This window comes from Arvicanthis niloticus, chromosome 5, assembly GCF_011762505.2.
Source record: "Arvicanthis niloticus isolate mArvNil1 chromosome 5, mArvNil1.pat.X, whole genome shotgun sequence".
In the NCBI taxonomy this organism is placed as follows: Eukaryota; Metazoa; Chordata; class Mammalia; order Rodentia; family Muridae; genus Arvicanthis; species Arvicanthis niloticus.
This window is the reverse complement of record NC_047662.1, coordinates 28,437,682-28,464,624: the sequence shown is the minus strand read 5'-3', so window position 1 is coordinate 28,464,624 and position 26,943 is coordinate 28,437,682. Positions and strand designations below refer to the sequence as shown.

At 45.6% G+C, this 26,943-nt stretch overlaps 2 protein-coding genes and 1 long non-coding RNA gene across 8 annotated transcripts in view; 2 read left to right on the top strand and 1 right to left on the bottom strand.

Moving 5' to 3' along the window:
• Positions 1-437: 437 nt before the first annotated feature.
• Mrps15 (mitochondrial ribosomal protein S15) lies at positions 438-8,747 on the top strand. Its single transcript, XM_034503967.2, has 8 exons — positions 438-658; positions 894-935; positions 2,126-2,204; positions 3,832-3,880; positions 4,727-4,811; positions 6,659-6,717; positions 8,173-8,364; positions 8,588-8,747. Exons 1-8 carry the CDS (start codon positions 529-531, stop codon positions 8,720-8,722), a joined length of 771 nt encoding a protein of 256 aa, XP_034359858.1. The 5' UTR covers positions 438-528; the 3' UTR covers positions 8,723-8,747.
• Positions 7,882-13,244, bottom strand: LOC143442350 (uncharacterized). Its single transcript, XR_013110454.1, has 2 exons — positions 13,057-13,244; positions 7,882-12,342 (listed from the first exon to the last, which is right to left on the bottom strand). It is a non-coding gene; the product is annotated as an uncharacterized LOC143442350 (long non-coding RNA).
• Oscp1 (organic solute carrier partner 1) overlaps positions 11,634-26,943 on the top strand; it is a 27,674-nt gene continuing 12,364 nt past the window's right edge. The window contains exons 1-4 of one of the 6 annotated variants that reach the window (XM_076934217.1): positions 11,666-11,860; positions 15,896-16,306; positions 17,368-17,397; positions 25,508-25,662. In XM_076934217.1, the coding sequence (XP_076790332.1) occupies positions 25,531-25,662 (132 nt within the window). In that variant the 5' untranslated portion in view covers positions 11,666-11,860; positions 15,896-16,306; positions 17,368-17,397; positions 25,508-25,530. Of the gene's footprint in view, positions 11,861-15,895; positions 17,398-25,507; positions 25,663-26,943 lie in introns of all 6 variants that reach the window. The other 5 variants (XM_034504152.2, XM_034504150.2, XM_076934216.1 and 2 more) reach the window with 5 other exon arrangements.

Here is a 26,943-nt window from a genome sequence, read left to right as displayed (position 1 = left end):
TAATGCAGAGACATTGTTCTTCATGTTGTGGAGACCCCTAATAAAATTATGTTCGTTGCTCGTTCATAACTGCAATTTTGCTACTATTATAAATTGTAATGTAAATATCTACATTACAATTGTAATGTAGGTGGTGTTTATATATGCAAGATATCTGTTGTGCGACCCCTATGAAAGGGTCGTTCAACAAAGCCCCCAAGTTTCTTGATCAACAAGTTGGAACCGCACCAGGTCAACATAAGGAATTTAGGAAGTGATTAACGCCGGATGCAAGGTCAATAGGTGACATTTTTGAGTTCACACAGTGCTCCAGGCCTGGGAGCATAGAGCCAGGCCGCCGCCCACTAGTCCAGCTCCACTCCAGCTCCTCGACACTCTGGAGCCAATCCATTCGCTCAGCCCTCGGCTGCTCTTGTCGAGCTCTCACCTCGATTGGTCGAGCCTGAACCGTCATGGCTGCGCCCGTGTAACCCGGAGCCACCGCGGAGGGGACAGTGGCGGCGCGGGCCTGCCGAGACAGGAGTCACCATGCTGAGGGCCGCGTGGCGCGCGCTGAGCTCCGTTCGTGCCCAGGCGGTGACACAGGCCCCAGTCCCTGCGCTGAGGGGCAGAAGCAGTGCCAATCTGCCCTCCGCACGCTGCAGCCTGCAGCCTCCGAGTGAGCCGCTGAGCTGGGCCCCGTGGGGCTGGGCGAAGATGGTGGATACCAGGCACCGGGAGACAGGAGAAAGGCAGTGACAGGATGAGAAAGAAAGGGTGATGGCTAGGAAAGGAGTGAAGCGGGAGATAGGGAAATACGGCGCTAGTTAGTTGCAGGTGCACGCAGTCCGTGGTAGAAGGGTCCTGCGGGGTTATGTAAGGAAACGAGTCTCAGCTATCTCTGTTCTGCATAGGTCTCTTGCATGCCGCCCGTGCATACTCCGTCCAGACACCAGGTACGAGGACTTGGGTTGAGACTTGAGGTAAAAGAGACACCGCCTGGAAAGCTTGGGGTGGACAAGGGAACAGAGGTGGTGTGCAAAGGGGCGGGCCAAAAGACCCCTGCATCCACGTTATATAGAGCGTTTGTTCATGGGGTGCACGGGAAGGTAGGAGTGAGAGCTTTCCAGTGAAAGCACTCATCCATTTGTCAGTGCAGATCACCAAAAGCTCAGCTTTGGTGTGCGAGTTCCTCCTCCGTCCGTTGCAAGTGAGGTCTAAGCCTGGGATCCTACCCAGTCCAGCTTGGCTGGACCCAGTGCGTTAGTGCTTGGCTGGCAACACTAGGAAGCATTACGTTCTAGGAATGTAACACTTTTTATCTGCTACTCTGAGATGAAGGATGTAGTTTCTCATCCTAAGTTAGTATGCCTTTGGGCCCTCTAACAAATATTATTTGAGGCAAGTTGCTTTTTTGTGAACCAGCACAGAAATGTCAAAGGATCTATTGGAACACAGTTATTAGGATCCAATCATGGCAGGATATGAAAAGCACTGTTAATCCTGTGCACAATAATTGTTATATAATAGTCTTTATTGCTGCTAGTGTCCTTTGCATAGTCTGGCTATAGTCTGGCAGAACAGAGTCTGGCTTGAGAGGATAGATCATCTTGGTTGTGCCAGACTGGGTTGGACTCTGGGCTTTAACCTCACTTCCAAGTGACACAGTAGGAATGCACACACAAAAGCTGAGCTTCTGGATACTGTGATCTGTACTGGAGACTGACACTCCCTTAAAGCTAGCTGCACTTCCTTTAACCCTTAATTTCATCCATGTGGTCAACCTGCATGCAAGCTTTGTTAAGTGCTTCTTCTAGGCTAGACTATGGACCAGGCTGGGGAATTGAGTAGTCCAAATGAAGCCAAGCTCACTCCTGTCCACAGGAGAACCTATCCCCCTGAGGAATCTGATGTCTGTAGAGCCAAGTGAGTTTGTGTTGCAGGCACAGTGCATGTCTTGGGAAAGGCCCCTTGTTTGAACATGCAGTATAGAAGCAGGTACAAACAAGGTTTGCAGAAGAGAAACTGAGCTTTGATGTGTCCATTGCCTAGTTGAGACCCTAGGTACTTCCCACAGATTTGGGAAGAGTGGAGCCTGGGAGAATGGGCGCTAACACTGAGTATTTTCCATCCCTGGATTTGACAGTCCAACCGAAGCAAGACAATGAACCGCCCTCTTCCACATTCATCAAAGAATACAAGAACATCATCCCCAACATGGAGAAGTAAGTTGGGGGAAAAAATCCTACTTGTGGGTACAGGAGTTTCTGGGAGGATGGACAAGGAGTAGAAAAGGGGTGACTTAAAGACTTGGCCTGTTGTGCTTGCAGCTGGTTTATATGGCTGTGCTGAGCATGGGTGAGGGCCCCAGGTATGATGGGCTTGCAGCTGGTTTATGTGGCTGTGCTGAGTATGGGTGAGGGCCCCAGGTATGACAGGCTCAGGTGGGCAGCTGGGCAGCTGGTGCTGAGAGAGCTCAGCTCCCCTTTTGTTCCTGGTACAAGTGAAGACCTCATACCAATGGATGCCAAAGAACTAACGTGCTCTGCTGGCCTTGGTAGAAATCTTTATTCTCTTGACTTCACAAAAGCCCTATAAGAGAAGAAATTGTGTCCTATTTGAATAAGTGCTCTGTGTTCTATAACTAAGAGCCAGAGCTGAGACGCCAAAGCCAGAGTCCTCCTGCTTAGCCTCCGTACAGTGGGAGCTGGGCTGGCTCCAACCTTCCTTACTATGCAGTCTGGCTGTGTCTGGCTGAGGTGGAAATCCTTCCTTTTCCTTCCCCGAGACAAGACCAGAACATTCGAGCCAATAGCCCAGCAGACCAGAGCTGCATTTCTTGTGGAAGTAACTGTCATTTGTTCTTGCACTTTAAATGTTTTTAACAATTTATTTTTATGTGCATGTGTGTATCAGCGTGTGTATGTGTACCCATAGGTGTGGGTGCCCACAGGGGTCAGAATAAGGCATTGGAGTCCCTGGAGCTGGAATCACAGGAGGTTGTAAGCCAACGATGTAGGTACTGGGAACCGAACTCTGGACCTCTGCAAGAACAAGTGCTCTTAACCACTGAGCCATTTTTTCCAGTCCCTACCTTTTCTTTAATTTTCTTTAAGTTGTATTTATTATTGTGTGTGTGTGTGTGTGTGTGCACCATGGGGCAATGCCCACAAAGCCCACATGTGGAAATTGAAGGACAACTTTGTAACTTCAGTTCTCCTTTACGGCTCTATGGTTCCTATGGTCAGACTTACCTAAAAAAGCACCTTTATACATCTGACCATCCCCCTTCTTCATTTTCTGGCTTTTGTTTGTTTAAATTTTTTTTAGATTTATTTATGTGTATGCTTTGGTCATGTGTATGTTTGTGTACCACATGAGTGCCTGGTGTTTACAGTGGTCTGAAGAGGTCACTGGGTTCTCTAAAACTAGAGTTATGGATGGTTATAAGCCATTTGTGGGACCTGGAAACTTGGGTCCTCTGCAAGAACAGTGCTCTTAACTACTGAGCCCTCTCTGCAGCAGCAGCAGCAGCAGCAGCACCCTTCAAGATAAAGTGTCAGCCTGCCATTCTTCCCTTTAAACTACTGTGAAAACAGCATGGGCAAGCTAGATGGCTCAGTAGTTAGTGTTGCTGTTCATCCGGAGGACACGAGTTTTAGTCCCGTACCAGACAGCTCAAAATCACCTATAACCCAGAGCTCCAGGGGGTCATAACCCTCTTCTGGCCCCCACAGGCACCTGTGTGCCCATGAATACAATCTACACACATACAAACACATAAACTCTCATAGGAAAAAAACCCATTTCTTCCCCTTCCCATACTCATCTCATAGCTCGGGTTTTTTGCAGGGTTGATGATGTTGTGAAAAGAATCTTGTCTTTGGAAATGGCCAACTCGGTGAGTCCCTGTGCCTCCCTAAGTCTTCTCCCTGGGAACTCTATCCTCCATTCCTCTATCCCTCCATTCCTCCATCCCTCCATCCCAGGCTTTCCCAGTCAGAACATTTATCCCACAGTCATTCTCTATCCAAACCAAACACCATTGTGTCTCTGACATCTGATAAACAGTTGGTGAGCAGTAAGGATGATGTCTTAGTCTTTTTTTTTTTTTTTTTTTTTTTTTTTTCTGTGAAGAGGCACCATGACTAAGGCAACTCTTATGAAAGAAAGCATTTAATTGGAGGCTTACTTTCAATTTCAGATGTTTAGTCCAGTATCATCATGGTGCAGACATGGCAGCATGCAGGCAGACACTTGAGCAGTAGCTGAGAACTACATTGTGATCCATAGGCAAAGAGAGACAGTGGGACCGGCTTGGGTTTTTAAAGTTTAAAGCCCACCAAAGTGATACACTTCCTTTAACAAGGCCATGCCTTCTAACCCTCTCAAATAGTGTCACTCCTTGATGATCCAGCATTCAAATATAAGAACATATAGGGACCATTCTCATTCAGACCACCACAGATGTGTACATGAATGAGTAAGCACATCTTCAGGATATTCAGCTAACAAACTAGTTTTATTAACTTTAGCTCTAGCCTTGGGCTCATGAGGCTATGGAGAGCCGTGTGGTTGGCCAAGGCTATAGTGAATACAGTAAACTCTGGCCCCAATTTTTCTGGGCTGTAATGTAGATGCTGTAAAATGTAAATGCTAGATGCTGTAAATGTAGCCTCCTAGTCAGGAAGGTTAGTCTTTAGAGGATTTCCTCCACTCAGATTTCCCCAATTTCTGTCTCCAACAGAAAGAGAAGTTAAAAATCAAACAAGAACAATTGATGAACAAGATTGCGGAAAACCCTGAGGATTCCAGAACCTTGGAGGCTCGAAGTTGGTCCAGGGGCCCTCGATAGTGGGAGTGCATAGGAATCTGCTGGTACCCCAGCCTAGGCTCTTGATGTGGCTTGGGAAGGGGAGAAGCATGCTGGGATTCTGGATCCCAAGCCCAGTGATGCTAAAATCAACAGCTGAGTCCTGCCTATTGCTCTGTGTGAAGGCAAACAGGTCATCTGTCTTCTCTGGAGTCTCTGCTTCCAGAGCAGAGTCTAAAGATAGAGCCAGCTAGCGACAGGGCTGAAGTCCCTACTTTGTAGGGAGACTGAGAAGCTAGAGAATGTGTACACACCTTGGAAACAAAAATTAGGCTACTAACAGTGAGACTCACATCTGTGGAGTGCTGTTATGCCCACGAGTGTGGGACATTTCCAGGGTCCTGTTTTGGTTTCCAGCTGGAATTGGCAGTAGCCCTCATTAGACAGCCTGCCTCTTGCATTGAACCAGGGAGTAGCAGGGGGTGACTTGGTGGCCTATGCAGTGTCTGCAGGGTTTCTTTCCTGCTGCCATCAGCCTGCATTACAGCTGGTATTACCTCCTCTGTCTTTGAGCCTCAGTCCCTTTTAAAACTTTGTTAATGTGTATGGGTGTTTTGCCTGCATGTATGTCTGTGCACTATGCCTAGTGCCAGCGGAAGGCAGAAAAGAGCCTCAGATCCCGTGACCTGGAGTTATAGACAGTTGTGAGCCACCATCTGCTGGGAATGGAACTTGGGTCCTCCCGGAGAGCATCTTAACCCTGTGCCATCTCTCCAGTCGTAAAAGTTAGAAGTTTTAATTCTGAAAACTTAATAATGGAAGCACAAAAAAAAAAAAAAAAAAAAAAGCCACCCCTGGGTCCTCTTGACAGTTTAGGGTTTTATCTCAATGACTGGCTGGGACCTCTAGTACAGCAGTTAATATTAACCATGACGGCATGCTCGAGTTCCTGAATTTAATGCTCTTGCAAGTGTTTCAACCTGAGGCCTGCAGGCTGCATGTGTCCCAGGGTAGCTACAAATGCAGCCCAGTTCAACACAAAATCATAAGCTTAGTTAAAACATTCGAGAGGTTATTTTGGTTTTGTTGTTGTTTTGAGGTATTTGTTTCCTTTTAGTCCAGTGGTTCTCAACTTTCCTAATACTGCAACCCTTTAATACAGTTCTTCATATTGTAGTGATCCCCAACCATAAAATTATTTCATTGCTACTTCATCGGTGTAATTTTGCTACTGTTATGAATTATAATGTAAATATATGCGACCTCCAAAAGGGTCCACTATTTTAGACACTGTCTCACTCTGTAGCCCCAGCTGGCCTGAAAACTTGCTATGTCAGCACCACATAAAGATCTACCTGCCTGAGTGTCCGTTGTTTTTGTAACTGAAGTGCATGGTTCTCAGCATGAGCTTTATAGGTAAAGACATTATATCGCAAGATCAAGAAATAGGACTACAATTTTGCCATTGAGAGTGCTGTTAACCAGCCAGACCCAGTGGTACACACGCATAATTCTAGGTAAAGGAAGAAAGGCAAGCTGATCACAAGCCTGGCTACATAGCAAGTTTAAGGTCAAACCAAGCCTCATAATGAGACCACCTTCTCCCCGACTCCCCCCTCCCCACAATGCTATCTGCTATGATAGATAATGACCTTTTTGGAATGAAGTATTTCCTTTTCTTGAGCTTGCTTTTCTAGTAGAAAGATGATCCGGTTTTCTGAAGTCCTGCAATTCAGAGTGCTTTGGGATTTAGAGCTGTACAAAAGCATCGCTGATTGTTACTCCTTTGGTTCTAAAACACGAGGTGGGCCTGGGCCCTCCCTTCTTCTATGCTCAGCTCTCATCCATTGTGGTTTGTGGTTTCAGTCACTGCCTTGACTGTCAGGATCCGCAATTATGAAGAACACTTGCAAAAACATCGAAAGGTAAACCCCGGCTTCACTCAAATTTAAACCACAATAGCAAAGATGGGGCTGGGCAGTAAAGGGCTCTTGGTCCTAAGAAGCTAGTGACTGTGATACCAGAGAGGTCACACCCTCAGCCATAGTAGGAAAATGCTCCCCTCCTGCTTCTAGAGGGACAAAAGGAGCCTTATAGACTCTGTTGGGGCGTTATCAGTGGTCAAGAAAACAAACTGTAGAGCGTGCTCGATGCCTGACACATAGTGGGTGCTTAGTAAACTGTAGAGCATGGTCACTGCCTGACACATAGTGGGTGCTTAGTAAACAGTTTTTAAATGCTTGGAGAATAACTCTGTCACTTCAACTTAAAGTCATGGTGACTTTGGGAAGCCTATTGGTCTGAGCCCATGTTCTCAACATCCATAGAATGGGAATCCTGCCACAGGACTTCAAGGATTACAAGAATTAATACTACCAGTCAGTGTGGTACACAACGCATCTCTAGGCTCTTAGCGGTGTCTCTTGTAACCTTTAGAACCATTTCTCTGTAATCTTTCAGAGAAGCAATCTCTCCATGGAGTGAGTGACATTATTTCTCAGATACTGCTAAAGCGTGATGCCTGACATATGAAATAAGGCGATATTGCCAAGGGCCCATATTTCTAACCACTGTGTCATTGCTCAGCTGAGCAGCACAGAGCTGCTAGACAAAGGAAATTGCTGGTGTTTTGGTCCCTGAGCCGCATAGGCTGATTCTGAACTCTCCATCCTTCCGCTTCAGCTGCCTGGGAGCTAAATTACAGGGCATGTGCTATCAGACCCAACTACTTGTGGGGTTTTTGTTGTTGTTGTTGTTTGTTTGTTTTTTATAAGTATGCAGTTGTGAGCACAGACTGAGCTAGCCTTGAATGCTCCCAGGAGCTGGTTGAACATGCTCTTTCGAAATTAGTTTTGCTCATTTGAGATGTAGAATCCCAGCTCCATTGCAGAGCCCCTCACAGAGCAGGACCTGGAACAGAGGATGGGGTTCTCTTTCTCCCTACTCAAGCTGACAGTCTCCTAAGTGCTGGAGATGCTGAGTGGATGCATGGTACAGGGGAGAGTGAGATTTGGAGTCACAGCAGTCAGGAGATGCAGATTCAAGGCTTACCCTCAGGGCCAACAGTCTAAAGACCTATGGCAGGCAAATACATTCTATAAACCTTTATTTTCCTATCTGTAAACCATGAACAATGAAAGCAGAACTGTAGTAATGTTTGCATAAGATTGTAGGGACATTTCAATGAAATGATGAAATGACCGTATATCATTAATTGGAAGCAATGTTAATAACTTCAAAATATTGAAATTAAGAGTAAGTATGATGGGTTAAGCCTGTTGTCCCAGCAAGCAGGAAGCTGAGACAGGAGGCCAGCTTGGGTTACAAAGTGAGTCCTTGTCTCAAAACAACAAATAATAGTAATATAGCTTCTTCTATAGGACAAAGCCCACAAACGTCATCTGCAGATAAGCATCGACAAGAGGAAAAAGTTGCTCAAGATGCTCCGTCAGACCAACTATGATGTCTTCGAAAAGACATGCAAGGAGCTGGGGGTAGAATACACGGTACCTCCTCTGCACTTCCAAAAGGTTCACCGTCGCTTCCTGGCCAAAAAGGCTCTGTGCATTCAGGTATGAATTCATATGCTTGGTTGCTTTGGTCAGCCTCCCTGGACTGAAGTGCAGATTAGAAGAGAGAAGTGGTCTGTTTCTGACCAAGGCCTAGAATGGCTCAGGTCACCAACATATGCAGAAAGAATGAGGTTTCCACTGAGATAGTTCCCATAGACCTGCTCCAAATCCGAGGTTTTACATAAAATTACAAAGTCTTTTCCTACTCCCTTTCAACCACCAGGTTTACCAGGAGGTGCAAAAACTGAAGGAGCAAAGAAGGGCCTTAAAAACTGCTGGAGCTGCTGCCAAAAAGAAAAATGAGGTGGTGCCAGAGAACCCTTCAAATGCCCTATCAGAGAAGACCAAAGAAAACTAATAAAGTCCGTTCCTTTGAAGAATGATGAAGGATGGCCTTCTTTTCAACCTGAGGAATAGTAGTTTATTTTTAATTTGGCTCTGGGATCTCAGAGGCAGAGTCCCTGCTTTCACCCCAGAGGATAAAACAAATACATGGTATGTTTCAGAGTGGTAATGCTGGCAGCCATAGGAGCTGTCTACTGGACGGCCCTAAAGGATAAGGAGGAGTTCACTGGCCGAGAGAAGCAACATTTAGGCAGAAGAAACTGTAAGTTAAAAGGGAAAGACATCTGAAGGCACACATTCAGGAACAGTGGGACTCATACTATAACTTTGGAGTTAGGGCTTCAGTCTGTGAATGGGACTCAGGTATAAAAACATTCAGTTTGGGGCAGTGGTGGCGCACGCCTTTAATCCCAGCACTTGGGAGGCAGAGGCAGGTGGATTTCTGAGTTTGAGGCCAGCCTGGTCTACAGAGTGAGTTCCAGGACAGCCAGGGCTACACATAGAAACCCTGTCTCGGAAAACCAAAACCAAACAAACAAACAAACAAAAAACATTCAGTTTGCCAGCCAGTGGTGGTGCACACCTTTAATCCCAGCACTCAGGAGGCAGAGGCAGGCAGATCTCTTGAGTTTGAATCCAGCCTAGTACAGAGTGAATTCCAGAACAGCCAAGATTACACAGAGAAACCCTATCTTGGAAAAAAAAAATCAGTCTATCATACTGAAGAAAGAACCCTGGACCTCATTCTGAGAAGGGAAACCCCACAAAGAGAAAGGTATGTTCAAGTGCTACAGAAGAGCAATTGAAAGATGAGGGTTGGAGCCTGAACCAGAGCAGTCTGGGAGCGCTAAGGTAACCGAGGCCCTGGGTGTGTATTGCCTATGGACACTGGGCTTTGGTGTTTGAATGTCTAGTTCCAGCACTTGGGAGAGACAAGAATATCATTTTAAGGCTATATCTTTGGTTGCATGGCTAGTTTGCAGCCAGTCTAGACTATATGAAAGTCTTTCTTCAGAAGTTTAATTGCCAAGGAAAGAAATGTAAAAAGAAAAATGGGCCATGTCAGGATGGGAAAATTATTTCTGAGGGCATCCCTGAGATGGAGGAGGTGAGTGGGTAGAATGAATCAAAAGTGGAGTTGAACTGTTTGGTCATCACCTCCAGGGACACTGAGGTGGGCCTTAATGAAATGGACCTGGAGGACACCCATTTTGAGGTGGGAGTAAGGAGAAAAAGCCAGAGCAGTGGATCAGGCCTGTAGGAAAGGCACTGTTTTAAATGCTGCCTTGGGCATTTTAATATTGCCTGATACTTAAATCCTTTATTCCTCAAGCTGGCTGTCTTTCTCTTTTGGGGGAAGGGTAGGGTAAGGGGGGTTCCCGATAGTGTTTGTGTAGCTCTGGCCGTTCTGGAACTCTTTAGACCAGACTGGCCTCGAATTTAAAAATCCACCTGCCTCTGCCTTCCAAGTGCTGAGATTAAAGGCTTTTGCCACCACTGCCCCAGCCTAATTGTCTTTCTATTGAAAACAGGCTCAGAAAACTTAAGACAACTTGTCCAAATTTGAAAGCTGATTAGTGTTCAAACCTAGGTCCCTCTAGTTTTGGAGTTTTGTTGTTTTTAAAGACAGGGTCCCAGTCCTGACAGCCCTAGAACTTGCTATGTAGACCAGGCTGGACTCCTTACAAAGTGCTGGGATCAAAGGCAAGTGCCCCCACACTTTGCGCCTAGCTGTCTTGATTCTGAAGTCCATATATACAGTCTGACACTACCCAGAGGGAAGACTCTGAAAGGGAGTCTGTTTTCCCAAAACTTGAGATACTTTTGGGAGCTAGGCAGGTAACAAAATGCATAAGGCCTACTAGAAGATAAAGATGTTTATCACAGGTGAGGTTGAGGTGTTTGTTAAGAAACTCAAGTTGTGCCGGGATCCCAGCAGTCCAGGAGCCAGAGGCAGGTGGATCTCTGAGTTTTAGGCCAGCCTGGTCTACACAGAGAAACTCTGTTTCAAACAAACAAAAAGCAAAAAGGCTCAAGTTGTACTAAACAATTTTTAAAAGTTTGGCTCTTAAGAGGAGGAGGAAAAAAAAAAAAAAAAAAAACGAGTAGAAGGTATGACTCAGAGGATGCCAGAAGCAGGAAGGAAAGCACTAAAGGAATGTGCTGTGTTTTGTAAATGGTGCCTTTTGAAATTTAGTCCAACAGTATCAGAGCAGTGATGCAGAGAAACGTAGGAATACAGAAAAGGGAATTGAGGAATGTGAGGAGCCTGAAAGGAAAAGAAAGAGGCGACTGATGATTAAGGGAGGTGGATGTGGTTCCAAAGCTCAAGTCTCAAGATTGCTGTGTCTGGAGAGAGAAGTGCTTAACATAAACACTGAAATCTACAAGAATCCTCTGAAAAGGTCTAGCCGCTAGGAGGGTCCGACTGGGTTGCCTCATTTAGTAGTAGTAAATCCGTGTGACATTGCTTCCAGGAGGGTTTAGAAAGAAGATAAATGATAGAACTAATCGAGATGAGGGACTAATATATAATAACTCAGAGTGCCTTCATGGCGCCTTCAGTGACCTCACTGGTTCTTCTGCGCGCCCCTGGGTGGTGGCTTACAAATCTGCCAGTGGCAGCACAGCAGGCGATGGCGGACTGGGACTCTAGGCGAGCGACTCCGAAGACGCTAGGGCTGACTTTCCTAGTTTCCAGTGCGAAGGCTGGTCCTTGCTGGGGCACGACAGATACGTGTGGCTGGCTGGAAGGCTCCCGGCGACACGGAAGCTAAACTGGAAAACTCAAAACCAGCGCTCCCCGGAGGCCAACCTCGCGCACCTCCATTCGGACCAATCCCCTGGAACAGTCTTTTTCACCTAACCCAATAAACGCCGGCCTTCGGGCCACCTCCTATCAAGCCACCATCTGATTGGTTCGCCTTTCTGGTCCTTCGTTGCCCCAGCAACCGGGCTATGGACGCGGACGGGCCTCCAGGCCGCTAAACCTCAAACCCTGGGGCTCTTCATTCACCTGTCCTGCGGGTTTCCGGCATCATGTCGGTTCGGACTCTGCCACTGCTCTTTTTGAACTTGGGCGGGGAGATGCTTTACGTCCTAGACCAGCGACTGAGGGCCCAGAACATTCCTAGAGACAAGGCCCGCAAAGGTAAGACGACCCCGCAGCCTTGATCTCTCCCCTCATCACCGCACTAAATGTTCCCATCCAGAGCCGAAGCCTAGCGCCCCCCCCCCCCCATACCTTTAGGCACCTGGCCCCTTCCCCGCATCCTAACAGCCAAACCAACGCCTCTGCGCACTTCTCTGTGACAGCCGGGTATCTTTCCCAAAAGATGCAGAGCCCATGCAGCTGGAGGCCCTCGGAAGTAAAAATTAATTCTCCAAAAGAGCATTTCCCCACAGAGAAACCTAATACATTGGACATACGTAAAGAGCTTGAGTCCTCCATTTCCCGGTCTCTGGAAATGTGTCTATTTCCAAAAGTAGTTACAGCTGGCAATGTACTTCTGGCAGGTATAACCATCCGTTAACCCCCACGAAACAGATGCAGATTCGCCCATGTCTGTCCTCCTACGTGAGCTGAAGCCTAGTCATGCTCATGTCAGAAGCCATTTCTAGAAATGTAGGGTCCTAAAATAATAGAGATAAGAACAAAAACATACTTCTTGATTTTGCAAGTGTTGGAAGGGATTGCAGTTGTGAAAATACTATCGGAAAGCTTGTAAAATGCAAAATCATGCCATGTGTAATGCAGAGAGAAACCACCACCCAGAACACGCTGCCAGTTTTTCTTACTTCTCAGCAAACAACTTTGTTCACCAAATTTGCTGGGCTTAAGTATGAACTACTGTATTTCTAGGCAGAGGATAATTGAACACTAATGAAAACCTGATTTCCTCCCGACCGTTCATGTACCCCATTGATGTTAAACACGCACATTCAGATATTGTGTCTGATTTTGTGTAAGTTCGTGCAGAGACAGACAAGAGAACTCCCTGGACCAGTCCCTTGCATTCGTTTCGAGCATTCTATCAGAGGGCTTTACAAAACGCTAATACATCTAGTACCTCTCTCCCTAAAACTGCAGTCAACCGTCCACTCCTGTTTAAAAGGAGACCAAGTCCTAGGCGGGACGTGTTGGGGCCCTCTGATTACGACACTGTGAGTCCTAATCACACAAGTGTATGTAGATCTTTAACCTGTGTGCTTCGTGACTCCATCCTTTCCCTGACCTCCTGTATCGCTGACTCAAGAGTCCTGGTGCTTCAGGACCCGTTCCTGTTCTCACAGCCTGCTTCCTGTGCTTCTCTCTACCTCACCACATGGCTGGCAGTTGATACTCACCTGTGTGCGCGCGTGTGTCTCCCCACTTGCTTGTCTTTCACGTGTTTGTACTTCAGCCTCTAGCACTCAACACCCAGGTCAGAATAAATCAGTGCTCAGGAAAGGTTTGCTGAATGACTTGCCAGTGTTACTGTATGCTGTCATGTTCCTTCCTCAGGAGGCTTCTTTATTTCTTGCTGCCTGTGTGATGTGATTTCACTCAGGCTAGTGACCCTAGTGGAGGGACAGGCTCGATTTCTCTAGGTAGTCTGCATCTTGGAAGACAACGTAAATTAGCAATGCAGGTTATTAATGTGGCCTTTGAAGGCAGACAGGTCTAGATTCCACATTTAGCTAGCTGCAAGATCTTGAAGTGTGACGACCGACCTCTGTAGGCCTGTTTCTCTGTAAAATGGTGATGATAATACACACCTGAAAATGAAGCTGTACTGTGCATTTCATGCTCACACTATTAGTAGTTGGCATTGCCTTTCAAGAGGAAGTCTGTGCAAGACTGGGAATATGAGGGGTCAGGCTCCATCTTTAAGAACTGTAGTCCCAGGCTAGGGAAGCCATCACTGCAGTTAGGAACACTTAATGCGCTTTCAGAGGGTCAGCTTTCCATTCCCAGCATCCTCTGGGAAGCTTACAACCACCTGCAATCCAATTCCAGGAATCCAACACCCTCCTCTGGCCTCCCAGAACATGCACATAACCAGATACATACAATAATTAAAAATGAAAACGTAAAAAACCAAGAGCTGTAGTTGTTAAACCAGGCACTTGGGGGCTGAGGCAAGAGGATCTCTGCAAGTTCCAGGCCAGCCTGGTCTACCTTGTAAGTTCTGGGCCAGCCTGGTCTATCTAGTAAGTTGTAGGCCAGCCAGCACCACATGAGACCTTGTCTCAAAAGTACAATATATACATAGTACCTTTTCTTACTTGAAGGGCCACTATTTTGTTTTTTTCTGAGATATGGTCTCATGTAGCAAAGGCTGGCCTTGAACTCTGACCCCCCCCTCCCCCCGTTCCTGCCACCTCAGAGTTGGTATCACAGTTGTGTGCTACTATACCAGAAAAAAAAAAGTTTTTTTCTGGTTTACCTAGACTCTTTTTTTATGGAGTCTCAGCCATCTTTAGTGATTCATTTTCCACCAGTCACTCATTCCACAGATTTTGGCAGATGTCACACTATGTGAGACTCTGGGTAGAACCAGATCAAGCCCGTCTGTACAGTCCCTGGAAGTGGGGTACTGATGAGTCCAATCCATAACTGATTCTAAAACTCAAGACTCATCTCCATAATGACAACAGTGCTATACTTGTTCTGCTTTGTTGAAACAAGGCTCACATTATTGCTGCTCCAAACTCACTGAGTAACACAGATTAACCTGCGGTCTGCAACACGCCCTGACCTCAGCCGGTTCAGTTTTTCAATTGTATCAATACTCCATTTAAACACTTTCATGGTTGGGCAGTGGTGGCACACGCCTTTTATCCCAGTACTCAAGAGGCAGAGGCAGGTGGATCTCTGTGAGTTTGAAGCCAGCCTGGTCTATAGAGCGAGTTCCAGGACAGCCAGGGCTACACAGAGAAACCCTGTCTTGAAAACAAACAAACAAACAAAACCAACAACAACAACAAAGAAAAAGAAAAAAATCAACCATGATGCCCACGGCTCTTCTTCCATATAGATAACACCGCCATCCAGTTTTACGAGAAAAACCAAAAGCTGCTTTGCCCAATGCTGCAGAGTTGGTGGGAGGAGTAAGTGACTTGACACTCCAGGCCTTGAGACCCCAGAGCTCCCCCTCCTAACCAGCAAGTCCTTAAGTGCTGCTGCACTGGGCTGCCTCATCTGAAGGAACTATGGGAATTTTGTGGGACTCGGTTGATAGGAAAGGGAAGGCTTTCAAATGCACACGCACATGTACATGTGTACATCCACCTAGTTTCTAAAAGAAATGAAATAGTTGGCCAGTGGGGCCTTGCAGAAGAGAAAGAAAGCAAGATGGCATAAAATTTAAAAGTTAAGTGCTTGTCTATTCTGCTGTTAAAAGTTGATGTTGCTGCAGGAGCTCCAGCCAGTACCATTGTGACAGATGCCTGTGCACAGGCCTACAAAACCCAGACCTGGTAAATTAGTCCTCCAGGATGCTCTGAAGGAAGTGGAGTTTCTTGGAGCTGTTTTCATTATCTTACACAACTAATTGGTCTCCTGGAGGCCGTCCCTGTTCCCAGAAGGCCAGCGCAGACATTGCCGTTTCTCCCACAATGCACCAGAGTTTAGGGCTGAACATAAAGGAAGCGTGCTCTTAATGGGGCAGCCTGTGAGAGCTGCATACCAAACATCCTCCCACATTTTAAGCAATAGGGTGGGCGATAGAAGCCTCCTCTACTCACTCCTCTCCTCAGAAAACCCTGTTCACCTTGTTTGCCTTCCTCCCTACAGGTAAACTGAGACACATGAGCACGTGACTGTGAAGTGACTTTTCCTTTTCTTTTTTGGTTTTTTTTGTTTGTTTGTTTGTTTCGTTTGTTTGCTCATTTTTTGTTTTATTTTGTTTTCCTGAAATGTGTAGTGCTGAAAGACTAACTAGCAGTGGAGTTCTGTTCTGGTTCAAATTTAACAGCCAGCCCCAGGACCCGTGGGCCAACATCCCATGCAAAATATAACTAGCTGGATTGTCACAAACAAGTCGCCTGGAGAATGAGTCGGGGCTGGGGATACTTAGTCTGGCATTTTAAAGAGGAAAGTAGGGGAGGAACCAGCAGCTCACTAGAGCCCTCTGCTGGTGCTGAGCGCCGTTGCGTGCCGTTGCTGACTGGAGTGACAACTGCGCTTCCTGGTGTTTTCCAGTTCTGTTTTATCCACAGCAGACCACACTTAAAAGAGGATGAAAACTCCCATCTCTAAGTAACTGCAAGCCTGTGACGCTAATACCACAGAGAAACAGCAGATGTTGACACGGGGCCTAAAAAACAAATAACTGCTTTAGGAAGGCCAGACAGGACCTGCTTCTCCATTTACTCCCTCCCCAAAAGCATATGACTTGACCACGTTACCCCCTAGTATTGGGGACTGGATTTAAAGCCTCATACACTCTAGGCAAGAGCTCTGCCATTGAGCTACCTCTCCATCCAGCCAGATTTAGAGCGAGCATCTCAGTAGGTTGCCTTGAATTCACTCTGTAAGCCCAGTTAGATCTTAAAGTTGATTCTGCCTGAGCCTCCTGAGGCTAGAATTACAGTCCTGTGCACCAAGGCCCAGGTGAGTCGTGTGTGTGTGTGTGTGTGTGTGTGGAGAGAGAGAGAGAGAGAGAGAGAGAGAGAGAGAGAGAGAGAGAAGACTGACTGAAACTTCCAGGGGACTTTGGCCTTGCAGTGGTACCCACTGGCCTTGAAAGAGCTGTTCGTGTTGTGTGTTGAGGCTATGCCAGTGTGCTGTGAAGGCGTGCGTAATTTCAGTGTATGTGCTTCAGAGATCATTCCCAAACAATAGAGTGCCGAGTGTTTCCCAAATTGCCATTAGCTGAGAGATGTTTTCTACATGCTGATATGTGTAGAACTCTTTATTGGAAGGGCTAGGAGAGAGGAAGTGGAGGGAGGCTGTACACTGAACTTTTCCTACCAAAGAAAGGAGAAAGGGAAAAAGTTGATCTTCAGGGCTTAAGGGAGAGATCAGTGGTACAACACTTGCCTACTGAAAAACACAGGGCCCCAGATCTGGCGGGAGTGGGGCCGGGGAGAGTGGGAAGGGTCAGACTGTACAAAAGGAAACTCCTTTTTCTCTCTGTTCTTGGAATTTTTCTTCATTGGGAAGTTAATGTTAAAAGCTGATAGATAGATAGATAGATAGATAGATAGATAGATAGATAGATAGAGATAGAGGTTTTGTTTGTTTGTTTGTTTGTTTGTTTGAGACGCTGATTGACTGTGTAGACCAGGCTGGCCTGGAACTCACAGAGATCTGCCTACTTCTGCCTCCCAAGTACTGGGATTAAAGATATGTGCCACCACACCTGGCTTAATGTATATTTTTAATGTGTGGGAGAACATAACTCCTGGAGCCTTCTAAGAGGAGCCGCAGGTATCTAGCTCTCCCAAGCTTCTCTGCTGAGTTTTTTCATTAGTTGTTTATCTAGTTTTTATAACTCTTACATTTTTTTAAGCTTCCAGTTGATGGTGGAGCATGCACATAAGCCATTTAAATCAAATATAAAAGCGAAAATTCAATAGGCCAGCTAACTGGATGCAGTATCTGTAAAGCCTCCATGCGACTAATGTTCTTGCTTCATGAACTGGTGTTTTCTTTTTGTATGCTTCATATAGACGAATGGACAGAGGTGGACAGAAAACGAGGTACGCCATTGCTGGGCTGCATGCGTTCAGTCTGTGTTCACAGGTTCACTCGGTTGGTTGTCAGTGGGTTTTTAAGCAGGACCCCTTTAAGTATTGCTAGGTAAGAAATAGGTGTGAGGTTTTTTTAGCTGAGACATTGAGTTTACTTTGGAATGCTTTTCTCCAAAGGAATAAACACATTGCGTAAGATGAACACTGACCAGGCTCTGGCAAAGGGTCCACACTGCATCTGAAGGGCTCCCCCGACCCCTGAACTCCCACCCTGGCCCAACCACCATCCTTTTTGATGGCATTGTATTCCAAGCTCTCAGGGACAACTGGGGCAGAAGCTCCGCTCCTCAGTACTGTGGTGGTCCTAAAACACGTCTCATACTGTGATGTAACAGAAGACTTTGCTGTGGTCTGAGTGGCCCTCCGGAGCCATTCCCCTTAGCACAGAGTTACCTGTTGAGCAACTGAGGAGGATGGAAGCATGTGGCTGCATGGCTGCCAGCAGTGTGGGCAGAAGGCATGGGACCATGCATGCACTGTTGCCTTATGTTAAGTCTGATTTCCCCCTCACCCAAATCAGCTGCAAACCTGGAAAGGCTGAGGCTCGCTCAGAACAAGACCTTGGCTTCTCTCAGTATGTCCTAGTGCCTGGGAATGGTTTATACCCGTCATGGCCAACCTCAGTATTTTAAATTCTCTTATCACACAAGATATGCCAGCTATGTATACTTATTATACATAAAACATAATGAGGCCAAATATGATCATGGTACATTATATACATATGTACATGTACATAATACATGTATGTGTACATGTACATATGTACATGTGTGAAAACATCATAACAAAATTTATTATTGTCAGAATTAATATATGCTAACCATTTTGGGGGGGTTGTGCATAAAATGTATGTATATTTAAAATATGAAAGGCCCACTGAAAGCATTTTGATATCTCTGATTTTGAATTTAAAGTTTGTTTTCTTTTATTATTGAAAGAAAGTTTTTAGTATAATTACATAAATTTGACATTATTATGGAAGATAATGTTTTTTGACTTTGTAAATACTTTCCTGATTGTAATGACATGTACTTAGAATGTGATATTATAGAAAACAAAAACAATTGTAAAGTCAATTTAAAACAAATAACACCAGCATAGGGAATGAAGAAGAATTTGGAACAGGATAAGCAGAGACGAATAGAGAAAAGTATCTAGCAAATTTTGATAAATGGATCTAAGTATGATATGTGAATGGATTACAATATTCTGAATTCATATGTGTATCATGTCTATATACATATACACACACATACATACATACACACACATATGGGTGTGGTAGCACACACATTTATCTTACAGCTTAGGAGGCAGAGGCAGACAGATCTCTGTGGGTTTGAAGCCAACCTGGTCTACATAGTTTCAGGCCAATCATGGCTACATAGTACAGTGCTATCCCTGAAGAAAAACAAAAGCCAGTGATGTGTTGAGTGGATAAAGGCACTTGCTACCAAACCTGGCAACCTGGTTTGATCTCTGGGACCCACATGGTGGGAGAGAACTGATCCTAGCAAGTTGTCCTCTGATCTCTGTATACACACACACACACACACACACACAGACACACACACTAGTTAGAAATCATTAGGCTGGCTGTGGTGGTGCACTTTATAGATTTATGAGTATGAGTGTTTTTCCTGCATGAATGTGTGTGTACCATATCCATGCCTGGTGCCCACAGAGGACAAAAGAGGGAATTTGGTCCTCGGGAACTAGAGTAACAGTTGGCTGTGAGCCACCATGTAAATCCTGAGAACCAAACCCTCATCCTCTGCAAGAACAGCCAGTGCTCTTACCCTCTGAAGCATCTCCCCAGCCCCTGGTACATACTTTTAACCCTAAAACTAGGGAGGCAGAGGCAGGCAGATGTCTGAGGGTTCAAAACCAACCTGGTGTACATAGTGAGTTCCAGATTAGCCAGGGCTACATACTCTGTCTCAGATAAATAATGCTTTTAAAAAAAAATGATAAAGTGAGACCGAGCCCTTTCTGATTTCAGCTCTGTCATTAGCAGCTTGGATCTTAAACTTTCTCAGATTAGATCCCCCTCTTCAGTGGAATGTGGGAATGAGGATAATTCAAAGTTGCTTCGGACCTTCAGTGAGGTCATTGATGTAGAGTCCTAAGCCCAATGTCTTAGAACAGGGTAGAGATTCAAGCCATTGTAACCGTGCAGCACGTTCCCTGGCTTCTCTTGTATAACCTTGGCTCCTCCATCGTGTGTAATTCCATAAACAAGTGGTTTTGGAGCAGGGGTAATTGATAGAAGCTGAATTGCTTTCATCAAGATAATTATTTCATCAGCCTCGGTTCAGAGAAGCCCAACTGACGTGCCGGGCTGCCTTTATTGTATTTCACAACCATCTTTTGACACTTCTCTTGAGCAATTTTTGGCCCATCCTTGAGGCCTGGCAGAATTTCAGGTGTGAAGTGTGGATCTCGAGGGCTCTTCATGTGTGTAATTGGATCGCCGTCGCTTATTTTCATATAAGTGTTCAAAAATAATCAGCAGACGCTGACTTCATCATCTGTCTGGTGATTGCCAAGTTACCAGCCCTTCGGATGTCCCCACGAAAGACCCCTCCCCTCCTGTCTTCATCCTCTTCGTGACCAAATCTGATCCCCACTCTATTCTGCCTCATGGAAAGAAGTCAAAGCTCATGCGAGTGCCAAAACCAAGTGCCAAGGTGGAAACCTGGTCCTGGCAGGGGAAGAGAGATTCTAGCTGGGGACGCCTGTGCCCCTCCCTTCACCTGTCAGATTGTTGACACTAACAGTGGACTCCAGAGCACTCAGATTTCCCAAAGCCCCGACCTGTGCAGAGGAGAAAGACAGTATGGCCCTGGCATCAGCGGAAGGAGGAATTTGCCTTATAGGAGATTTCAAATCGTTCTGGCCACTTACCTCATTTACAGCTAAATTAGCATATGACCATGATGGCCATTGTTTCTTCTCTTCTATAAAATTATGATGTTGCAGAGGAGACAAAGGAAAGTAGACCTTTTCTCCCTGGTGTAGGCAAACTATAAATAAATTTGTTTTCTGTTACCAAGTTGAATTTCCTCATTTTTGTATTTTAAAAAGATGGGGAAATCCAAGTGCCTGGTACCAAAGGCAGCCTGGGTGTCTGACTAAATCTACTGCACAGATGTGAACAGGGCATAGCTCCTTCCTCTGTGTTCATGTGGCGTTCATCTTGGTATCTGGTATACTGCATGCCTGCTTGGGCCAAGCGAACTGCAAGGGGAAAGGCCCTTGCAGTTTCCACACTCTCACGGAGAGTGAATGGGGACAAGGTGCAGGGCCCAGCCTTGAAATTTCCATTTCTTCTCTGGGGGCTCATGTGTGCCTGCTGTGCCCACTGGGACAGACCTCACTGCCCTCGGTTCTCAGCAGGTGAACGAAGCTTAGGTCTGATGCGGCAGCCATGGTGACGCATAGCTGTTGCACATCCCTGGGGAAAAGCCTCATTTTTCTTTTTGCTTTGCCCAAGTCAGTAACAATCGCCTTGGGGTTTTGTCGCTTTTCAAACCAATTTATTTGAGGCTAAGCTATTCTCCTGGATCCTGAATGAGCTCAAAGACCCTAGAGAAATGACTCGGCTCTCTGTAAGCTTTAACCCAATCACAGCACACAAGGAATGGTTTCACGTGACTCCGTCCTCCCTGGCCTACATCAACTCTTCCCTTTTGTTTTTCTGGGGACCCTGTGGCTTTCCATTGGTATCTGTTCCTTACAGATTCTATACTTTATATAAAGGCTGTGGTGAGATAAAAAAAAAAAAAAAAAAAAAAAGTTAGAAAACCCAGTGTATTGCAGGTCCTTGCTTTATCTGTCTGAAGCAAACCCAGAAGGATTCCTGTATCTCTGAGCATCCCTGTAAAGGGAGTGTTATCTGGCCATACTGAGCTGGAGTTCTCAGATGTGAGGGCACCTGCATTAGCTGTGGGTTGAATTCTTCCTGTCTTGAGGAGCAGGAGAGAGTCCATCAAGGGTAAAATCCAAAGGTCAAGGATGAGATTATTGATTCTATAAGGAGTCGGCTGTGTGTGTGTTTGTGTCTTACTTTTCCGTTGCTGTGGTAAGGCACCATGACCAAGGCAGCTTATGGCTTCAGAGGGTCAGAGATCGTGATGACCAATGAAGGAACAGCTGGGGCTACATCCTGATCAAGAAGGACAGGGCAGAGGGAGAGAAGGAGGGAGGGAGGGAAGGAGAGAGACAGAGAGAGACAGAGAGAATAGTGTGGACCTCTGAAAGTTCAAAGCCTGCACTGGGTGGCACAGCTCCTCCAGTAAGGCCACGCCTGCTCAGCCTTCTCACACAGTTCCACCTGGGGACCAAGTGTTCCAACATGTGAGCCCTGAAGCCGTTCTCATTCAAACCACCACAGTCAGTATCAGAGGAAAACACACCCCTCCCTCCTCCCTCTGAAGCAATTTTATATCCAGTACCAGCAGAGGGTAGCTGTGTTTGCCTCCAGTCCCAGCACTCTGAAGGTGGAGCAGGCAGGAGTATTAGAAGTTCCAGGCCATCGTTGGCTACAGGCCTTAATTCCAGGTCAGCCTGGACTACATGGGCTCTGCCTTTAAAAAATAAATAAACAGATAGATAAATAAAAAGATTTAAGTATAGCAGTCAGCTTTCCTTTCTTCTATAAAATACTTTAAAAATACTACTAATAAAATATTCCTGCTCTTTGTTACCTTTGTTTTTTAAAAGTATATCCAGAGCCAGACACCTAGCACTTCCACTTCATCCAGCAAAGGGAAGTAGAGTTTGCATCTTCCAGAAATAATCCCTCAAACCAGACAGTGGTGGCACATGTATTTAATCCCAGCACTTGGGAAGCAGAGGCAGGCAGATCTCTGAGTTGAAGGCCAGCCTGGTCTATAGAGCAAGTTCCAGGATGGCCAAGGCTACACAGAGAAACCGTGTCCCTAAAAACAACAAAACAAAAGATGAAGAAAAAGAAGAGGAGGAGGAAAAATAAGCACTCTTATTAAGAACTCATTTTAGCCGGGCAGCGGTGGCGCACGCCTTTAATCCCAGCACTTGGGAGGCAGAGGCAGGCGGATTTCTGAGTTCGTGGCCAGCCTGGTCTACAGAGTGAGTTCCAGGACAGCCAGGGCTATACAGAGAAACCCTGTCTCGAAAAACCAAAAAAAAAAAAAAAAAAAAAAAAAAAAAAAAAAAAAAAAAAAAAAAAAAAAAAAAGAATTAATTTTAGGGGCTGGAGAGATGGCTCAGAAGTTAAAAGCACTGACTGCTCTTCAGAGGTCCTGAGTTCAATTCCCAGCAACCACATGGTGGCTCACAGCCATCTGTAACGGGATCCAGTGCCCTCTTCTGGTGTGTCTGTAATAAATAAATCTTTAAAAAAAAAAAAAAAAAAAAAAAAAAAGAATTCATTTTAGAGGTTGGGGTGTGGCTCGGCAGCTAAGAATCTGTATTGCCCCACAGAGGACCTGAGTCCCCAGCACCCATACCGCGTGCTTCACTGCCTTCTCTAACTCCAGCTACAGGGATCTAAAGCCCTCAGTTGGCCTCCACAGCCACCTGCATTCACTCAGACACAGATAGAATACATAGAATTAACACTAAAAGATAAGGGCTGAAATGATGGCTCAACAGGTAAGAGCACGCTGTGTGTGCTGCTGCTCTTCCAGAGGTCCTGAGTTCAGCCTACAACCACTCCACCAGACAGCTCGCAACTGCCTGTAACTCAGCCTCAGGGGACCCAACTTGTCTGGCTTCCGGTGGGTGCCTGCACTCTCTCGAACATGCCTAACCCACATGCACATGCTTACACACAAACACGCAGAGAATTAAGATAATAAAAATACATCTTTAAATGTAATCTTTTTAAAAAAGAATTCATTTTATATAATTAAGTAGCCCAGTTGTCTATGAATATATGCACTTGATAGCCATAAACTCTCTCTTTTACACTAAAATAACTGGCTTAAGAATAATCTGGAGGGCTGCAGAGATGGCTCAGTGCTTAGAGTATACACTGCTATCAAAGAGAACCCAATTCTTTATGTGTGTACCACATGTGTACAAGAGTTTGCAGAGGTCAGAAAAAGGCATCAGATCCCCTAGAACTGGAGTCACAGACTCTTGTGAACCACATGGGTGCTGGGAACTGAACCCTAGGATCTCTGCAAGAACATCAATTGCCCTCAACTGCTGAGCCAACTCCCCAGAGGACCCAATTTTTTAAAGACTGGCCTGGCCAGCAGCTCAGCAGGTAAAGGCGCCTGCCAAAAAATGTGTCAACCTGAGTTCAGTCCCTACAACAATAGGCATGAGGTGGCAGGAAAGAAGCAATGTCCCCAACTTGTCCTCTGGCCTCCACACGTGCCCCTTAGCACACATGTACCTCCCCACCCCACCACACACAATAGCAATATAAAGAAAAACATAAAAATGTATGCATACCTGCTGCAGCTGTCATACCAGAGCTCCCGGCCTTCACTAGTGTCCTTAGCTGAGGCCACGGCCGTCTGCACAAGTCCTTGATGCTCAGCAGTTGGAAGTTTCTCTGTCCCACAGGATGAGATCTATTCCTGTGCTGTGAAATCAATATCATAGGTCAAAGAGGGATTAGGGCATGCTAACATAGAGCAGACCGAGTGGCATGTTTTGTAGAAGCATTAAAGACACTAATTGCTAACCACCGGGCAGCGTGTCCGTCCATTTTCACAAAATGTTATGAAAAGTAAATCCCCGTTGTTTGTCTGAGGTGTGAAATTTAATTTGAAGTGAAAAAAGGTTTAGACTGCTTAAAAGAGAAACAGCACCCATCTCACACACGCACACACACACACACACACACACACACACACACACACACACGCGCACGCACACGAATAATGAGGTAGAATATATGTCATAAAAGGGCCAGTGACATGGCTCAGTGGATGAAAGGCCTGCCATGCAACCTGCCAACCTGAGTTCAATGCCCCCAAGCCCTGGAAAGGTTGGAAGGAAAAAAAACAACACCATGGAGTCTTTCTCACACATCCGCTCACCATACCACACCTCACACACACTCTACACAAACTAATAATGAAATTCATCTATTTATTTCATTGTTATTTTTATTTTTATTTTTTTTTTTTTTCAGACAGGGTTTCACCAGGTAACCCTGACTGGCCTGAAAGTCACTCTGCAGCAGACTGGCCTCAACCTCACAGAGACCTGCCTCTGCTTCTCAAGTGTTAGGATTAAAGGCCAGCTGATTTTTTTTTAAAGAATGTGTGTGCCATTTCTCTTTTTAAGGATGTGCTCTAACTTATGATCTTTATATGTTTATAACAGTCTTTTTATTTATTTTTAATAGAATAATTTTAGATTTTTTTTATTTTATATTTATGAGTATTGTGCCTGCATCTATGCCTGTATGTATATCACATGCATGCCTGACACCCTCAGAGACCAGAAGAGGGCATCGGATCCCGTAGAACTGGAGTGAGCCACCATGTGGGTGCTGGGAACTGGGCACAAGTCCTCTGCAAGAGCAACAAGTGCTCTTAGCAGCTGCGCCATTTCTTCACCCCTACATTCTTTCTCATTTTGTTTTGTTTTGTTTTGTTTTGTTTGAGACAGGGTTTCTTCGTAGTCTTGGCTATCCTGGAACTCACTGTGTAGACCAGGCTGGCCTCAAACACAGAGCTCTATCTGCCTCTGCCTCCCAAGTGCTGGGATTAAATTAAAGGCATGAGCCACCACTGCCCAGAAAAGCAGCACTTTTTTTAAAAGAAAGATTTTTTTTTTCTTATCAAGGCAGATGATGTCTGTGAAGTGGCATGTAACATATAAAGCACAATCTTCTTGAATATTGTCATTGTGGACATTGCCCTGAGTGTCATATAGCTCCTGTTTCCTACTGGACACCTGGGCTTCTTTCCAAGGGGCAGATTTCAGTAAGCATTCTGTATCTGAGCTCTGTCTGTGCCTGGCTCCCGTTCACAGACAGACAGCACTCCTAAACAAGGCTTCTTCCCGTCCCTTCCTTGCTCATCTGGATTCTGTCCTGTCTCTACAGTTCTGAACGACATCATTTCAACCATGTTCAACAGGAAGTTCATGGAGGAGCTGTTCAAACCCCAGGAGCTGTACTCCAAGAAGGCCTTGCGGACTGTGTATGACCGCCTGGCTCATGCCTCCATCATGCGACTGAACCAGGCCAGCATGGATAAGGTGAGCAGGCCGTCACGTGGTCAGCTCAGCTGCTGCTTGAGCACCTGTTGTGGATGCCCCTAGATGGGGCCAAGCTGGATTCCATATGCAGTGGTGTCTTGGGAAAAAAAGCAAGAGTAAATATGAGCTGCAGTCAGTTGTCAAGTGGAGAGCATCAGGAGGCATCTGTACCCAACCTCTCTGTTGTGTCTCACCAGCCCAAAGGGAACCCTGCCGTTCATATGCTATTTACAGGCATGAACATGTGCCACCCAGGTTCAAGTACTTACCTCTAGACTTTACCTCTGGGAGGATGGTAAGAGAAGGCAGTTAGAGAAACCTTTATGACCAAAGCACGATGTGCATATATGCAGATGTCACAGTGAAACCCATTAATACAGGCAATAAATATACCTTAATACTTAGGTTTTAGCTAAGCAGTGGTAGCCTACATCCTTGATCTCAGCACTTGGGAGGCAGAGGCAAGTCTATAAAGTGAGTTCCAGGACAGCCAAGACAACACATTTTTTGTCTCAAAAAATAATAATAATGTTATAAAAGGAAAGACTTTAAACTACCTCATTACAATAAATTTCAGCTCTGCCATGAGGAAACCAGTCATTTTTAAGGCATATTTTTAAATATTCAGCCTTTACTTATATGAACATATCTATGTCTTTGGAAAACAAATTATTAGAGCACTCTTTTTATTTACTCTTTTGTTTTATGTGTGTGAGTGTTTTTGCATGTATGTTTGTGCATCATGTGTGCAGCGACTGCAGAGGCCAGAAGAAGGTGGCACAACCCATGGAGCTGGACTTAGAGATGTTTGTGAGCCGCCCTGTGGGTGCTGGGAACCAAACCTAGGTCCTCTGCAAGAGTGGCAAGTGTTCCTAACCACTGAGGCAGCCCGTGGAGCATTCTGATTTTTAAAAAGAATCATACCATATAACTGAATGGCAGAGGACATATCTGTTCATATCTGTTCAGAAGAATTATGAATCATTTATATAGCCACCTGCCATCCAGGAAGAAGCTGACAGCAGAAGGAGATGCCTTCCTGCCAGAGTGTGCCATGGGACCAAAGGAGAAGACATTAGCTTCACCTGTAGATACTTCTCAGCAGGTAGCCAGGAGTCCCAGGGAATGCTGACATTGTTTCCTGCATGCTGTGAAGAAAATGGCACATCACTGTGGTCTTCCTCCTTGTCTAACCACAAGAAAAATGTGAGACAGATAGCATCAACATGCTGCAAAATGCAAACCACCAATATTTGGAAGCATCAAGGTGGGGCTCAGTGG